This window comes from Melospiza georgiana, chromosome 2 (assembly GCF_028018845.1).
Source record: "Melospiza georgiana isolate bMelGeo1 chromosome 2, bMelGeo1.pri, whole genome shotgun sequence".
Classification (NCBI taxonomy): domain Eukaryota; kingdom Metazoa; phylum Chordata; class Aves; order Passeriformes; family Passerellidae; genus Melospiza; species Melospiza georgiana.
The window spans coordinates 64,479,925-64,498,076 of record NC_080431.1 but is presented as its reverse complement, the minus strand read 5'-3'; the positions used below and the strand labels follow the sequence as shown (position 1 = coordinate 64,498,076).

General features: G+C 45.3%; 1 protein-coding gene across 1 annotated transcript in view; it reads right to left on the bottom strand.

Annotated features, from left to right (window-relative positions):
* ARHGAP20 (Rho GTPase activating protein 20) overlaps positions 1-3,140 on the bottom strand; it is a 58,379-nt gene extending 55,239 nt beyond the window's left edge. Inside the window, exon 1 of the mRNA XM_058018326.1 lies at positions 2,995-3,140. Within this exon, the coding sequence (XP_057874309.1) occupies positions 2,995-3,093 (99 nt within the window). The 5' untranslated portion in view covers positions 3,094-3,140. The remainder of the gene's footprint in view (positions 1-2,994) is intronic.
* Positions 3,141-18,152: the final 15,012 nt, after the last annotated feature.

Sequence of the window (18,152 nt, the reverse complement as noted above, 5' to 3'; positions counted from 1 at the left end):
CATCAATTTATTGGTATTGGTTTCTAAGCTAAACCGTCAATACAAAACTTCTCTGTAGGTCAATCACGCATGGTGACTCCAGTAAGTCCAGTAAAGGAGGGAAACTAGCCCAGAATTTTCCAAAAGCATTAACTAAAACACTGCACTTCAATGTCACCTTTTAGCAGAGTGTTGTAAGCATTTAACAGAGAGAACCTCCCACAGACTGTGAGGTAGGTTAGCAGTGCAAATTATTTTGCATGCCAAGAACAGGCACAGAAACGTTTCCAGGATATTAGTTTAAATGGTCACATAAAATACATGAAAAAAGCCCTAGACATTTTCTGTCCCTGTTCTGGTTCTGTGGTGTGATCAAGCATGTGATCCTTCAGCTTGGTTTTGACAGCCAAGTGGAAGATGAAGTAGGAGTTCAGAAACCAAGAACAATGCAGCAAATCTCAGCTAATTTGAGCAAACATAGTCACAATAATAAAAAGGGAGAAAGGCTCAGTGGTCGACTAGCATCACATATTTGGCGGCAGCTTTTGCCAGAAAGCAAAACAGTGTTGTTAAATACATATTTGCAACAAAATTGTTTAATTGACATGTTGTGTCACCAGCATCAAAACTGATTTCTTGTCAACACATTCTTCCATTTCACTGAATGCAACCAATACAAACAAGGTAAGATCCCTGTTACCAAAAAAGATTTTCCATGTTGTGAAAAAATGATGCATTGGCACTTAGTAGAAGACAACAAAGAGGCATATATAGAGTCCAAAGGACCCAAACAGTAAAAGAAATATTTGAACTGTCACTGAGATTCAGCTTCAGGCAAAATTAGGAGTACTCCCTTCCTGTACACGGATAAAGGCAGGAATCTTCTTCCCCAGAGAGACACAAAGAGGTGACATGCTAGCATCTCAAGGAAGCACCACAACTGTGGACAAGCAGCTGAGCTGCTGGCTGGATGTTGGTGGCTGCCTATGCTGGTTGTGCACGGTGTACAAAGCTGCCATATGCTGCAGGGCCCAGCCAGGGTCTCAAGCTGCTTCTCCACAGGAGGATCTCCATCTGTACCCCCGCTGCATGTGCCTCCACGCTGAGGAATTCCAAAAGGGCTGCCAAGATCCGTAAAAAGTAATATCCCTGCTCTCTTGTCAGCGTTGGCAAAAACAAGGTCTGCATTCCTTTGACTGTGGGCTCTCTGGAGCAGGAATGGGAAACACAAGTGCTACCATTAATATTTGTCCTCAGAATGCTGAATAATGAAGTGGAACTTGCACGATAAAAGCGCTCATCTTCGCAGTACTCGAACATAACTTCTCATTTCAGGTGGGTGCCTAGCATCAGGGCTCTGCCAGGTTGGAAGGTACAAGGTGTTCTGTCTTCAGCAAAAATGAAATAAATGTTTGATAAAAATCAAAGCTGCACATGTAACCATCTGAAATTAGATCACAGCACTTGGAAAGGGTGAGTATCTTCTCCATAATTTTGCCCAGCTGGGCAGCAGAAGGTACTCCACCACCTTGTGTAGGTGTATCACATGCCCAGTTCAGAAACCAATCAGGTATTAACTGCAGTACTTTAAGTGTAGTAGAAATCGTGCCAAAACTCTCTCCAGGCAACCATTCCACCACTGACAGCAGCTGCCATAAGAAGAGGTCCCCAGGGCTGTAGTCAGGCTGGACTTGTGGCTATGTGGCTTGGTGGGACACAATCCATGGAAACACACAGCATCACCTCCCAGTCCAAAGAGACCCATCAGCACTGCTGCGCCACGGCCAGCAAAATCCCAGGGACTGCTCAGCCACAGCGTTGGACACAAGCTCAGACTTTACTACCATCCTAAATTGTCACCAGGTGGACAGATTTACTAAGAGACACTGAAACCTGGCCAGTCATTCTAATCCTGCCAGCCTATTTGGCAGTGGTCTGAAGTGCACCTCTAAAGACAAGGCAGTGAATAGATTTAAATGTCATTGTGAAGCAAAATCTGCAAGGCAGCAAGGTACCAGCTCTACTTTGGATAGAAAAACATTTCAGCACTTGCTAAACCCTAGAGAAAAAGAGAATTCCTGTTGTATACAGCAGGAAGAATCTGGTAATCACAGCTCGTTACAGCTAAGTAAAAGGCAGAAACAAGTGCTTGGCTGTATGCAGAAGACAGCATTTTGCACTTGATTGTGTCAAATGCTGAAAAACAATCTGAGACATCAAACAGATTTTACAACCAGTGTTGAAGACGGGATGAGATTCCTCTGCTACCAATTGTATACACCGTGCACAAGGTCCTTCTTCAGGGAGCTTCTTATATTCCTCTTGCACAAAGCACGTGCGAGAGCAGCCACCGAACACCCTCATCTCCACCAAACCCTTCCCTCGCCCTCTCCAGGCACACATGCAGCAGATCCCTCCTCGATCCCCTGGATAACCGCTCTGCAAGCCATTCCCCAGCTCCGATATCCACCGAGCAAAACCTCCAGAAATACATCCAGCAAAACGTCCTTTAGGTTTCCCCACGAGATCCATGTAGCAAACCCTTTTATCGGTCCCGCACATCCGTGCAGCAGCACCCTCCGCGCCAGCTGCCCGGGAGATCCCTGCAGCCAGGCCCCGTGCCCGCACCGCACAGCACCCGGCAAACCCTTCCGAGCTGCCCGGGACAGCTGAGCAGCGGCGCTCCGGACCCACCCCGGACACCCGGAGCAGCCTCCCCGTGCTGCCGGGACCTGCGTGCAGCCACCCCCGAGGTGCCCGGTTATCCACCCGTCACCGGGCACCGCCGCACTCCAGGCTCCCAGGGGAGCACGAACCCTTCCCGCCGACAGCCCCGGCTCCGCCAGCGGCTCCCCCGAGCCCGGTTCCGACGGCGGCGTGCAGGACGCGGGGAGATGGCGCGGCGGAGCGCGCGGTGGGGCCGCGCTGACCGGCGGTGCCCGCCGCGGGAAGCTCCGGGACACGGGCGAAGGACCGGGGGGCGCTTTCCCGTGCGGTCTCCGGGGGCGGCCTCACCTTCTTGCTGTCGGCGGCGGCGAAGCCCCTGGTCTCGCCGCTCACCGAGGACGAGCGGCCCGGGCCGAGGTGCTCCTGTTGCGGGGACATCACGTCCATACAGCCCCGCGCCGCCGCGCTCCCGCCGCGGGGACACCCGCGCCGCCGCCGCCGCCCGCACCATGGACAGGGCGCGCCGCGCCGCGCCACGCCCCCCGCGCGCGGGACACGCCCCCGCGGGACACGCCCTCGCAGGCCACGCCCCCTCCGCCGCGCCGGGCCCGCTCCGGGCAGGGGGGTCCCGCAGCGGCAGGGCGGCGGCGCGCATGCGCGGCCTCCGGGGGGCGCGGGGGGACGGGGACGGCGGTGGGCGGCGGTGCGCGCGCTCGCGTCCCGCGCCTGCGCGCGCTGCGGGGTCGGGGGCGCGCGGGGACGGCGGCGAGCCGGGAGCTGAGGGATCCCGGGAACGGGACGGGTGTGACAGGGACACAGCGCTGCGGGGCGTGCCGGGGGGCACAGCGCTGGGGGCGCGCTGCACGGTGCCCGAAGTGGCGCGGGTGTTGTGGGCACAGGGCGCTGTGGTGGGCGGTGCGGGGTCAGAGCACCGGGAGCTGCTGTGGGGTCCCGGGAGGAGTGGCGCGGGTGCTGCCAGAGCTGTGGTGCCCCGTATGTCCCTGCACAGCCGGTCCAGCGCCAGGCATGGCTCTCCCCTGAGCCCTCCCGTCTGAGCAGCGAGCAGTGGGCTGGGGGCAGCTCTGGGGGTCCCTGCGACCAGGGCACCAGAGGCTCCCGGTGCGCTCCTGTGCCAAGGGGATGCCATCGTGCTCTGGGAAGCCGTGAGCAATAAGGAGGAGGAACCGCTAGTTCCACTAATGGATGGTGTTGGCTCAAGAACAAATGGTTGTAAGTAGGCTATAAATAAATCTCAGCTGGTGAAGGGAAGAAAGCGTACTGATCGTACTGATCCGAAGGAGAGGAGGGTCCCTGCCAGCCGGGAGCAGAAGGTGTAGCGCTCCAAATGGTGGTGGTTCGATACAGCTGTCGTGTTGGTACATTATTGTATACCTTCATTAAATGTGGTGTCTTCAACAGAGAAGGGGGGCTACTCCTGATCACCCAGGAGGTTCTTTTCAACCCTTCCTACGTGTTGTGAGGGATATTTTTATCTCCAGCCTTTCTAGCTGTTACAGACTCTAAATGCATCTTCTCCCACGTTGATCACAAAAGGAAAAGCAGAGAGATCCTACCATCTCATGTGCAGCATTTCACTGCTTTCCTTCTGCAAGATGAATTTTTACATCCCCGTGGTGAATTGGATTGGGAAGAGATTCAGTTTTAACAAGATTACTTTACATCTGGAGAACCCAAGCTGGTTCTCCTCCTGGAAGCACAAATGGATGTGCTGCTTCTGCAGCTTGGTGGCGGTGGCTCTTGCCATATATGACTAAAATAGTAGTAAATGATGAATTTGGTTCCATGTTATGTGGCTACCCTGGATGCATTATTTAGGCTCAGCATGTCAATGTAATAGTGCTTCAGTGATCTCTTTGTTGAGATTGATGTGGGCATCTGCCCTCTCCTTGTACCCTTATTTTTGTGAGTCAGTGGAATCATGTAAGTAAGGAAAGATTAAATATTTAAGTCTGGAATGCAGTATGAGTTCTTCTGCCTCCTCAGAAGCACTGGGGTTTTGTGGATCTGACCTGACTTTTTCTCCCTACTGTACAACTGACCAATAAAAAGAAAATCATAGATGCCTGTGACCACCAGGAAATAGCTCTTGGAGGACACTGTCTGATTCCAGAAAGCCCAGCAGGCTGTCCCTGATGTCCCTGGGAAAGCAGTGGATGGGTAGGGCAGAGGTTTGTATGCAGTGTGTGTGCTAACGTGTCATGAGTTGCACCATTTCCTCTTTGCATGTGTAAGGTCTTTCAGCTGAAGTGTAAAAACCCTGAAATGATGCATTCTTGCTATCTGTACTAATTTACAGACAGATGGCCATTCATCACTGAAGCAGAGTAGTATATTAAAAAGCCTTCTGAATTTTTAAAGCATGAGTCTCTGAAAGCCATGATGTCAGCTGGTTTCTGTCCCTCTGGGCCTTGGCACAGGCCAGCTGGGAGCACCATCCCCATGCAGTGCAGAGCTTGTGCTGGTGCTCTCGCAGCTTCTCCTGCCCTTCCACTCCCACCCCTTTGGTCATGTCCCTGCTTCTCCTCCTTCATGCTCCTCCACCGTGCCGGTGCTGCGAGGGGTTGGCACCAAGGGGGACATGAGCAGGGCCATGGGCCTCCCCTGGCACAGCACCCAGCTCTACACGTGGGGACAAGCACCAAGGGGGACATGAGCAGGGCCATGGGCCTCCCCTGGCACAGCACCCAGCTCTACACGTGGGGACAAGCACCCAACGCAGCGGGATGCTGTCCCCAGGCAGGTCTTTGAGTTTCTGTGGGAGGGCTAAGAAAAGATTTATCAGGGTAGAAAGGAAACAGTTCAAAATGCCTATTCTAAGCACAGAATATATTTAGCAATTTGGCAACCTCCTTTCCAAAAACATTTGCAAGTGATATTCTCGGTGACATTTTGGAAACAGGGCTGTATGTATCTGTTTATTTGAAAAGGAAATGTTGCATAAGCTTTCCAAAATGCTTGCACGTGCACAAAGGTGTTCTTTTATCTACTACCATGAGCACATTTCCCACACTCTTCATTGAATATTGACTCTTTCATCTTCTCACAGAGGCAAATAGATCAAAATCTTGCTGTTTTGTGACCAAGATGGAGAAGCCTTCTTCTCTTCGAAGCACAAATATATTTACACATGCAAAGATACAGACAACATGTTTTTGTTAGCTTCAGTTCTTCTGTGCATCCAATGTTTCCACACCTTTCCTTAACCTCCTCTGCCAGAAAAGTGGACAGGAAGTTTGGAGCAGGAGGTGTGAACTGGCAGGAGTGACTGGGAGGGTTTTACAAGCCTCCCTTGCTGGAGCAGAAATGACCAGGAGGAAGCATGCAGACTACAGGAGCAATCTACAGGCAGCCTGGAGCTCCTTGCCCGGTGTGACATGAGCAGCAAGTGGATCTCATGCCTTACCGTGATTAATCTCAAAGGGTAAAAGTAAATGAACCTGCTAAGAACAGCCAAAAATGGGAAACAGGAAAAATAGGCTTTCCCTAAAGACTGTGCAGAGTTTAACCAAGAGTTTCTTTCTGGAAGATCAGGATTATTTTGGTTTTCATTTGGATTTGAGAGAACTTTGAAAATTGAGGGCATGATCAAGGCTGGGGACAGGATGCAATTGCAGCCTGTGCAGAATTCCCAGAACTGCCCCTGCCTGATGGTTAACCTTCCTCTGTGAAGAGATTCCCAGTGGGAAAATCACCCAGCTCTCCCTCAGTGTTTGTCCAAGGATGAAGAAAATCCCGCATGGGCTGGTGTGAGGCCAGGCATGAGGACAGGGCTGTTGCTGCCTGAGCCACCCCACAGCACAAAGCAGGCACACTGCGACATTGCCCAGGCTGTGGGGCACCTACTAGGTGCTGCTCCTCGTGCTATCAGGGTTTTAACATCAGCCTGGGTATTTCTGGCCGGAGTTGGTCTGAACAATGAAAAGACAAGGTGTATAATTGCACCTAATCAGCCTTAAACTGCACCATTATCACCACCAGCTAAAATCCTGCTTGAGCCCTACCCCCCTCAAAAAAGACATAGAAGACTCAGAAAATAACATGCATGTTAATAAAAAGATTTTCTTTCTGTTGCCTTGACCACGGTGTGGTGTGAAGAAAAATACCAGAGAGACAGGGGGAGAATTGGGACAGAGAAATATATGGGTGTTGTAGGAAAATCACGTTTGTACACAAGATGGGAGAATTATTCATGGTCAAGCTCATCCAGGTGGAAATATGACCCCTGTAAATCTGCCACATCAGAGAAACCCACAGTGAACTGTCAGCAAATGCAAGATGCACAGGCTGCTGCTACCTCTGGGTTTTATGAGCTTTCCAAGCACATTAGCACTAGCAGACATTCCCTTCCAAGAAAATGATGATATCTGAGGAACTATGTGAGGCTATAAATGAATGAGCAGTACTTAACCTGCACTAAAAGCCCATGGTTCTATCAAATCTGCCCCAAAAGGGCACAGTTGCCTGAACACTAATTTTATGAACCACACAAGTGCCCCATGCAATTAAAGACATGAAGTTGATCTGAATTGGAATCTCCAGGGGCAGTTGTATTTCAATGAGATCTGATGCAATGACTTTCTGTTTTAATATCCCAGTACCTAGAATCTTGTGCTGCTCGTGCATTGTGAACAGCTTAAAATAGGACCATATCCTGGACAGATTGGAGCTACTCAGATGGAGAAAAGCTGAGCTGAAATGAAAACTTGGAGAAGAACACAGGATGAATGGAATGGATGCTGGAACTCAGCACAGGAGCTTTTAGAGGCAGGTATTTGCCCTACAGTGTGAATCCTTCATTGCTCATCTTCATGGTGTTTATTGCTGCTCCTTTCCCAAAAAGTTGTGGTGACCTGAGAGCATCCTCTGTGCTCTGGTCTCAGAGTTTGGGTAGAAGGCGTCCCAGGTACCAAGCTCTGCCCTTCTGTTTTGATAGCAAACTGCTAATAAAACTGCTAAATGCAATGTGAGTAGCTGCTAAGTGGAATTCATGAACGCCCTGGGATTCAGGCCACAGCAGTTATTAATGTTTTGTGCAGATAGTATCATGTTAACAGGAAGCACCCCATCCTGTCCCTTCCCAAGCAGTAAAGTTTACAGGGCCTTTTGTGCCAGATGCTCTGCCTCAAGGCTCCTTAAGGGCTGGGAAACACCTTGCTTGGGCTGTTCTGCCAAGGCTTGTCAAATAAACAGAGACCTACCTGCTCTCTCTATCCCAGAAGTACAGGTGATCCCACGTGAATGTGGAGTCCAAGTTTGCAGCATGGAGTCTGTTTCCAGCAGTAGGGATGAGTGTGGAGCTGAATGGGGAGCTCAGCTGACAGCTCAGCTGTAGGAACAGGCACAGCACAGTACAGGGAGAGTCTGAGCTTGGGTGCTCCACATGGGATCACCATCTAGGGCCATCTAGGGCCATCCTCCCATGGCTACATCTAATGCCCAGAGAAGACTTTTATGTCCCAGCCTTATGGATGAACCAGCCAACGATTCTACCAATTCTTAATATTCCCTTCAGCCTTATGCTCTGTGAAATTCAGTCCAGCACATCAAAGGGAAATTTGCCTTTGAAGGGCTGCATGCTTCCTGCATGCAAACATTGCTCTGATTTAATTAAGTTTGATTTTTTAATCAGGGTATTTGAACCAGTACTATGCTTGTGAGCAAAGATGGCTGGCATAAGTATCTCAGTGTGTATATGGCCCAATATTAACACCTCCCAGAAGCAAGTGACATTTGAATTTTCCTACCATGCACATTTTCCCTGTTTTTCCTATATCTTCCTTCTCTTTTTTATGCCTTATTTCTTTCATTCGCACTAATACAGTCATAAGATTGTTTATTTTTAGTTTCTCTGCACTGAAGATTTTCTTAGTGTCTTGGTCCAGTGCTCAGTCTTTCAATTGCAAATTGCGAGGCAAAGTTGAAAGTCAGTAACGGGAAATACATCCACAAGGACCTCAGGAGAGCTAAATATCAGACATGAAAGGATAGCATTTCATTTAAGATAAGGCCTAATCTCTTCCCTTTGTGTGCAACATTTCCAAACTTAATCTGAGCACTTGTGCCTGGAGCTGTTTAACTTTGCTCTCTGGTAGGTGGGTAGTGGTGGGAACGCACAGAAACGGAACCACAGCTTAATCCTGAGTACAAAAGGTAAGTTCCATTGAGACAAAAGAGGCTGACCTTAGGAAACATCTACTAAGTGTTCAGATATGGACAGAACGCACAACTCTTCAGTATAAGCTTGAGCCTTACTGAATCTCAGTGATCCCATTACCCTCCCTGAGTCCTGGAAAACCTACGGTCCTCAGCATTCACAGTGATACTCAGCATCAGGGTTTGTTTCTATTCATATTCAACATATTCTTGAGAAAAGACATTCTATCACCTAAACTTTGCTGGGGGAGGGTGTTTTCAGATGCTTGTCCCAAAATTGCAGTTGAGAAACATAGTTATCAGCATACAGGTCATAAATAACCTGCACTGTTTTTTGTGTTACAGCCAGGTGTTGCCAACAGACTCCCTGGAGCTCCCCAAAGCACTGGCCACATAGACAGCCAAATCCCCACTTCAGTGCTTTGAGGCACAGAGTGATAAATTAGGTAACATGAGTCAGGTTGGCATACAAGGGACTGGTGAGAATTATACATTCATAACAGAAACGTTTATAGTGACTAGAATGGGAAGTTATTGAGGTTGCACTAAGAATAGGGCGTCTTTGTTTTATGGCTGATGGGACTTAAATTTACTGCAAGCAGAAAGTTGACTGTTGACATTGGCTCTTCAGGAAACATGAAGGAAGCTCCCATGGACAGGGGACCTTTCGAGTGTAATATACAATCATCCATAAAAATTGTCACCTTATCTTCCTTGCTCTGTATCCATTTCAGGCATCACTTTCTCTGTCTCTAATTCATAACCCAGACAGTTTTTACTGTGAGTGTGTTTAAGAACCCTGAGGGCTGTATTTTTTGTCAGTTTGTGTTTTTAACGTGCTGGTGTTTTGTATTGTACTTCTGATCCCACCCTGGATTTACTATTTTCCATTCATCATAGAGGACTCCCTTTTACTAATAGCTTGTAAGATTGTCACTCTGAGAATGACAGACATTAAAAAAAAAAAAAAAAAAGGTGGACAAGATTTTTAGTTGTCCTTTCATAACACACTGCAAAATGTTTCACTGCAAGACTAGGATGCTTTCAAAAGTGATTCAGAGGAATAAAAAATGAACTAGACATCCTCCCACTCACTTGGGATCCAAAAGGAAACAGCTCTATTTTTCTTAAAGAGTGTTGAATTCCTCCATATAAGCTGATGCACATATCTTCAGCCTCTGTAAGCCAAGGTGGGAGCCCAGACTTCACTGCATTCCATTGAGCAGGGTCTTTGCTCTCCTGCCTTTCTCAGCCATAACAGCAGCCCCAGCATTTTAGAGATTAAATGGTCTGATACAAAAGTGGGGTAGGTTGACCCTGCTTGGATGCTAAGTGCTTACAAAGCCACTCCACTGCTCTTCTCTGTCACTGATGGGCTCATCCTTGGCCAGTGGTGGGTCTGAATGGAGCTGGCATTGGTTCTGTTGGAAACGGGGGAAGCTTCTGGCAGCTTCTCACAGAGGCCACCCCCATAGCCTCCACACACACAATACCAAAGCCTTGCCACGCAAACCAAATACACTGAGGCCTGAAATCCCTGGATCTTCTGTCTGATATGGACAATGAGGACCGTCAACCTCCAAATGGAATTTGACTTTCACTGCAATGTAAGAGGATGTAATTTCTAGAAAGGGGAGGCCAGCAGGAGCAAGGCAGAGGAGTGCTCGAAATCTCTGCCAGGCTCCTACCACAGTCACTCTGCCTCGCAGCTGCTACTTAGAGCATCCTAATGTTTAAATAAAAAAACCAATGGTTTCAGAGTGTAGCCGAGCTCCTCCCAACTCCAACGTGGTAATTTTAAGATGCAGACTTAGGAAGGACTTAAGAAGATCACTTAACCTCATCATCAGGCAGCTTTCCCTCGGTCTTTTCTCAATCACTTGTTCTTATAAATGAGGGGTGATGAGGATGTGTAGCCTCCCTTGTGAGCCTGTCTCTTTGTTGTCACCTCAGCTGGGAACTATTTTCCCTGGTGAAACCATCTCCTCCTCAGTTAAGCCTATGACAACATGTCCTAACCCCAGGGGATATGAACAGGGTTTATTCTTTCCTCCTTAGAGCTACCTTCTACATATTTGGACACTATGTCCCCACAACCCTTATTTCTAGACTAAACAATACCAAATCCTCCAGCTTTCCTTGCAGTCCACGATTCCTGATCCTCCAATCCATCTTGTTTTCTGAATTCTTTCCATTTTGATACGTTTCCTTTCTAAATCATCATTTCCAAAGCAGGATGTGTTTTGTTTGTAAGGATGATGTGCACATGTTTCTCTTCCTTTCACACCCCAGTTCCAACCCAAATGTTTCCCTGCTTTTTTATTAACTGAAGACAGGTGTAGCTGTGGGGAGAGGTATGGGGAGGTTGACAGTCCATACTTAATATTTTACAAAAATTTTTTCTTATTCTCCATGATATGGAAAGCCATTTAGCAAAGTAAAATACATTAATTTTACATTCCTTAAGTGACATTATAACTGTTGAACTCAGAAAATATCCACAAAGCTATTAAAATATTTGGATAGTTCAAGTTTAGATGAAATTCCAGCAGATATTCCTATCACACTTCTTTCTCAATATGAAAGCTGTGACCCAGCATTTCTCCTGAATCAGCAGGACATGGGCCCGGGTTACAAAGCAAAGCTAAATGGTTATTGCTTTCAAATTAACAGAAAGGTTGTTGCTACTGAGGTGCACACATTTGGGTGGAAAGCTAAGATGCAGAACAATAGTGGGCTTGAATTATTTTAGGATTCCAGCTTGAGGAAAAAGAAAGGTTTGTTACTGTTATCACAGAACCATAGAATGGTTTGTTGGGAGGGACCCTAAAGGTCATTGGGTTTCAGTGTCTCCACCATAAATGCTAGATCCTTCAAAACAAAAGACTGTTTCATAAACTTTGTTAAATATTAAACTTAAAGTAGGAAAACCTAAATATGAAAAAAATGGTTAACACATTTTGGAAGAAGGATTCTTCAGAAAGCTGGAAGAGTGAAAATGTTCATTGCCGTGAATGCAGAGCATCTGGGCCAGAGTAACAGCAGAGAGGACTGGAAGGGGTGGAGGGAGATGGGGAGGCAGAAGAGGCCCAGAGCTGGCAGCCACAGAGCTCTGAGTCAAGAAATGCCACATGCAGAGAGAGGGGGCATGGGGGCATCAGGCGTGTTGCATTTTAAAATTACTTCACTGAAAGTCATGATTTTCTTCAAGGAGCATGGCTTTTTTCCCCCATGACTCTTTTTAAATGTTGCACTTAGATGATCTAGTTCTCACAGGGAGTTTTCTCTCAAGGGAGCTCTCTGACATGGGGCTGGGCAGCATCAGCAATGCAGCAGTGCCACACATTACAACATTTTGCACACAACTTCAATACAAAAACACCTTATAATTATTTAATTAACTGGGATATAAGCTAATGTAATTCCTGAGAAAATAAAGCATGCAGCACAGATCACTGTTAGGTGCTCCACTCCTGGACCATCTTCATGGAACATGGCAGCATGGTAAGCCTACCAGCTTCACATCTCATGTATTTGCAGTTGTCAAAACATAGTTGCCTGTGGGGATGTGTACTTGATCATAAAAATAAAAAAGAAATTTAAAAAAACAGCTTAAAATTATTGTCAAGGAGACCACTTATTTATTTATTTATTTATTAAATGAATAAATATGGCATTTATTAAAAAGAAATCTGAAGTAGTTATCACAGGACTATCAGTTTGATTCTGCTGCTGTTCAAGGTTCACAGATTAATTTCTGCACTGAAGAAATTTGCTCTTGGCTTGAAGACTTACAGGTCAGTGGAAACTGTTGATCCTGAGAGGCCTGTCAAGAAAAATGAGTGAATTATGGGGTTTGGCTGAGTCTTGTGCTTACCAGGCCAATTTCAGTAACCAAGGCAGCAAAAAGTCCATTTCAATTGAACTGAAATTAAAATGTGTAAAAATGTGCACTCTAGATTTTGCAGGATTTCCAGTGTTTTGCAGTATGACATTATGACACATATTTTTATGTCCCCAGGACAATTCTGCTGGTTTCAAAAGGTTGAGATGACATGGATATCACATGATCCACTCATTCTACAGTATATTCTGGCTTTGTGCTTTTTTTAATGCTTTGCAATTTTCTTTGGATACCCTAATTTTACAGTTACCTCACTGGATTGGTGAGGAAAGGTAAAACGCTGCTAGAGGAAGGTTATTTCACCCACAAATTCATCAACATTCCAAGCCTTTTCTAGCTTACCTTTCCTTCTCCTGCACCTGAATGCAAACCCATTAAAAACAGTCCAGAAAACCTCCACCTTTGCATTCACACTCAAGATGCTCATAAATCATATTTCTTTAACAGGGGTTTGTGATCTGATGTTAATGAAACCTCTGGGGTAGCGCTGTGTCTGAGAAGGAGTTGATGCAGAAAGGAGGTTGATATGTGGCTGCAAATCATCAGTGTTATCAGTGGAAACCCCTGGAATTACATCAGTGCAAGAGCTCTCCCTTTCTCTTTATTTCAGAAGTTTCCATAGGCAGAAAAATAAAAGCCCCGCATTGCACCTCCTGCATAGTTTACTCTGCAAATTCCGGAGCCCGGGCTGCTCCACCATGTGGATCCCAAAGCACCACAGCCCTGCTGCTTCCCATCTGCTGCCAGCCCCTCCAGACCACCCCAGCAGTGTGAAAAGCTTTTTACTCCCCCTGAAAGATGCCTTTCATTTAAGACCCCTTCCCAGAGCTGGGCAAGGGAGGAGGCCAGCGCTCTGATGCAAAGCTGTGCTACAGCCTTGCAGGACTTTGCTGGGAAATGTGGTGGGTGCTTTGTGAACTGGTGGGGTGGCACACAGGGCTTAGGAGCTGCCCCTGTGCCTCTTAGGTCTGGACCTGAAGCTATAATGCCAGCTCTTGAAGTTGTGACATAAAAACCAGTCTCTTAAACCTCAGCCCCTCACACTGTCCAGCAGATTGGTGTCATTTGCAGACTCATTAACGTGACAGAGATATTCCAGAATATTGCAGCTGTCTGTCTCTTCCTCTCTCAAACCCTCTGAAAACAGAGTGCTGCTGGTGGTGTTTCACCTCACCAGCATGCTCCATCCTTGTCCCCCCTTGCATCCATCCCCTCTGCTCTGGGATGGCTACCCTGCATTTCTTGCTATAGACCGAATGGCACTCAGCAAAGAGGATTAGTGTTTTCAGCTCTGCCTCCAGCTGCTATTCACCCCAACCCAAAAAGGTATTTCTTCAAGCTCCATGTCTTAAAGACTGCAGGAAATAAGGTGAGCTTGACTGTGGCTTTGGCTGCTTTACTGCCTAGTGAGCATAAATGGATGGAAGTGTAATTGTCATAAGAGTGTTAGGTAATGAGCTATGAGCATGGCAATGGGGATAACAAATGGTTTGCTCTTCCAGACAGTCACACCAGAAAGCTAACAGTCATCACTGAGAGCTCCTTCTTTTACTCAGGGCTTTGAATACTATAAAATCTGTCAGTAAAATAAATACCATGTTAGGGAATAATAATACTCTGCTGCTAAATTAATACCTAAATCACATTATGGAAGGATTTTCATTATAAAAGTTATTTTCTTTCTGGCCTATATATTGATCAATTTGGAGTAAATATCATTTTGTCTACTAGCTGTTGCTGTTCTCAAGTGGGAATTAATCTGAACCAGGAGCTGTCTTGGCCCACAAACCACTCAGCTCTCTGCATAAAGCACTGCAATTTTACACAGTCCTGTAAACTGGAGCATTATATCAGCTGTGGTCAGCATTTTCATATGATGCTTACCAATAAAGTTGTAATGTTCATTTATGAGTGGGACCATAGAGTTACTGGAGCAAAATACTCCCACAATACTGTAGAAAATTTCAGAGGATGGCAATAAAAGTAAAATGAGAATTGAAGTGCAGCTCAGATGAGCAATTGTGGCTGATAAAAAGTCACTGGTGTCTTAGCTGCCCTGCATGAGGGATGACAAGGATGGTGGTATCCAAAAACCTCCAAGAACTCTTCATTTGTCTGATCTCAAAGTTTAAATTTTCTTGCCACAATATTACTTCTCCCCCTTTGCCTTCTACAGTTACCTACAGCAAGGGATATTTTCCCAGGCGCAAACCAAATTGTTTTCCCTTGTTTCACCCTTGTTTGTTGTTTGTTCATCTTTCTGAATAACTGCTAGCATTAGTCATTTGTTCTCAGTGGTGCTCACATGCTGCCTGTGTCTGGAGGACTTTGAGGCTAGCTGGCAGCAGTAAGCAGGCTGGAGGCCAGAGACTTTGTTCTGTACATTGCCCTGACCTGCAGGCTGGCTACCACTGATCCTGGCTGTTAGCCTGTCCTGCTTTTCTGCAAAAGGAATTGAAGGTTGGCTGATCATGAGGCTTCTCTACTAAGTGTTTTGTTATGCCTCATAGCTTTGTGTTTGTAGCTTTCCAGCCAGTTTTTAATCCATGTGACAATGTTCATTTCCAGGCCAGTTTTGATTATTATTCTTTGGTGTGAGATACCCTATCATTTGCCTCCCTAAAATCCCAGAATGTTTCCTTTACGTCATTGCTTTTGTCCAGAGATAGTAAAACACCATCATAAAATGTAATCAAGACTGTTTGGCAAGATCTTTCATTTAGAAACACATGTGGTTTATTGCACATAATTCCGCTGCTCTGTTGATGTTTCATGATCATATTTTCAATCTTAGTGTTGTATTAATGTGGAGGAAAGGGAGGTACACACACACATTTGTTTCATACCTGACCAATCATTTTTTATGCATTTAGACTTCCTATAATGTAGAGCACATATGCAAGGGAGCTGTGTTATTTTTCCATGTGGTTTAGGCTGTTTGTTTATTTTGTCATTAGTTCTCAGTGAGAAGGTTATCCTTTCCCCCAGATGTTTACTACTTTCCAAACAAAAAAAGATTTCTCTCATAACTTGCATTGCAGACCTAATACTTGTAAAATGCATGAAGGATGCCAACACAGTAATGATTTCAAGAACTTTCTATACACAGAGCTGGTTTACCACCACGCCATGGCTCATCACCATTTAGCAGAGAGGCGTAGCTTTTAATCAGTAAACCAAGTCTTGGCCAATTTGAGAACACAATGCATGGGATGTGAGAAGGGGGCATGTGTGAGAGATTTGGGAGAGATTTGTTGCACTGGTTTCTCTCTGTTTTCCCATTTACTTCCATTCTTTCAGTTATTTTCACATATTCCCTACAAGAAGGGAAAAAGGGTGACAAGCAGGAAGCATTTGGATGTTGACACATTGGAAAAGACTAGTCCAAATTTGATAACTCCATTTTCAACCTTAACCTTTATACCCTTCTGGCCCTTCTTAGGTATATTTACATCTCTGAAAATGTAGAGTACATAAGCAAGGAGGTTCCTGAGGTTTAAATATATTATCTCTACTAAAGAATTTTCTCTTTGCAGATTCTGTGATTACTGTGGGTGTACTCAGCTACCTCTGCATAGGTTATTACTGACTGCAATGAGAGCAGGCTTCAAAATTAGCTCATATACACATGATAGAGAACTGACAAGGACAAGTTAATACATTGGAGTTTCAGGTTTCTATAAGCCTGAAGATGTATATGTGTATACATTTTTTGCCTTTGGAAATATTACAGATATATTTCCTTGAGGAAATGAAAGATGTGTATTCAGTATATAATGTAAAAATGAACTTGTTGTTTGGAAGGGGGTGGGTGGCTCAAATTTCTGATATGTCTGAAGTTGAATTTCTTCATATAGAGTCTATTTTTGCCTTGATAGAATGAGAACACTGGTGGGACTTGCTAGAGAAGTTTATTTTGCTAGCCAAAAGCTGACTAGGCATCTCTAAGCAGCAGGTGGTAAGGACAAGAGATAGGTTGAGCTAAATCACCATAACAAACAGGGTTTGTTTTAAGGAGAGAGAAATTGTTTTAATGACACCAAATTCCACTTGTGACTTTCTCCTCAGCAGAGACAAGCTGTAACTATTTTATGTTGAGCAAAATATAAATCTTTTGGTCTGCTACTATGATAGCCAAAATGTTAGAGCTAATGTTACTTGGTTTAGAGTTTGTAGCATCCACTTGGTATGGAAAGGTGAGAGCCGTGTTGTAGAGCATTGCAGCAATAATCATAGCAAATGTCAGGACAGAGACAGTTTGTTTCTTTTCCTCATTGTGGGATTTTTGCTACACACAAGTTCTAAACCATGATTTTACGTCAGTTGTCCTGAGGGTAAGGTTAACAACTATCTTCAGATCAGCATTTTTGTAAGTTTGTCCCAGAAATATTTTCGACTGAGTCTGCTGCGCTTTCAGAGAAGCCAGATGTGACACTGATGACCATGCCACATGCCTGGACGGGCAGACTTTGGGCTTGGCTGGGACGTGCAACGAGCCACCTGTGAAAGAGATGCAACTTTTCAATACCTCAGGGATGGAGAATTCAGATCCTGTCTCTAAATAAAGTTATCCTCAGAAAACTGCTGAGTCAGCCTCTAAATTAACTCAATACTATTTTCTGAAATCATAGCACTTGGATAAATTAGCTCAGCTCACATGGTACCATCAGAGGCAGCCAAATGGGAAACAGTGGTGCCCAGCTGAAAATGGAAGGGACAATGTCCAAGATAGGATAAATAATTGGGGGTAATCAGGCTCAAGTTTGAGAGAAATCTGTCTTACTAAATTCATTATTAAAAATGTAAAAAACCATCTCAAACAAGCCAAGCTTTAAAATGTTGCAGATTCTGAACATCACTTTAGCTAAATAACTTGCTAAAATACAGCCTAATTCATAAAGTGAAGCTGCATGGGTAGAAGCTGTGAAAATCCATGCACCTTCTGATGCATTTTCTTGGCTAGTATTCAGAAAGAGTCAAGTCATCAAGTATTCTGGTAATAAAGCATCTCACAAGCACTGCAGTAATGGGAGTCTCAAATGTCCTTTGCACCTTCCCAGCAATATTGTGGTTGCCTATCCTGAGACCTGCAGGAACAGCCCAAACCAGGGATGCTGTGGGTCTGCCCCTTCCCACCTTAGTCATGGCTGATGGGGGAAATAATCTCACAAGGTAACAACCAAAACATATTTATAGAAAACTGATACTCTATAAATTTCTTATTAAATAAGAATATGGCTCAAACAAACAACAAAAAAAAGTAAATTCCATGCCCTTCCACAAGTTTTCTGCTGCTTAAGCTGTCTTTGGAAATGGTGATTATTATTGACAGTTTAACTTCTTATGTAAAAACAAAGAATTTTGAGGGAAGGTTTCTTTTCTATCTGTTAAATTGTGTATGAAAAGATTTGGAATGAATATGCAAATG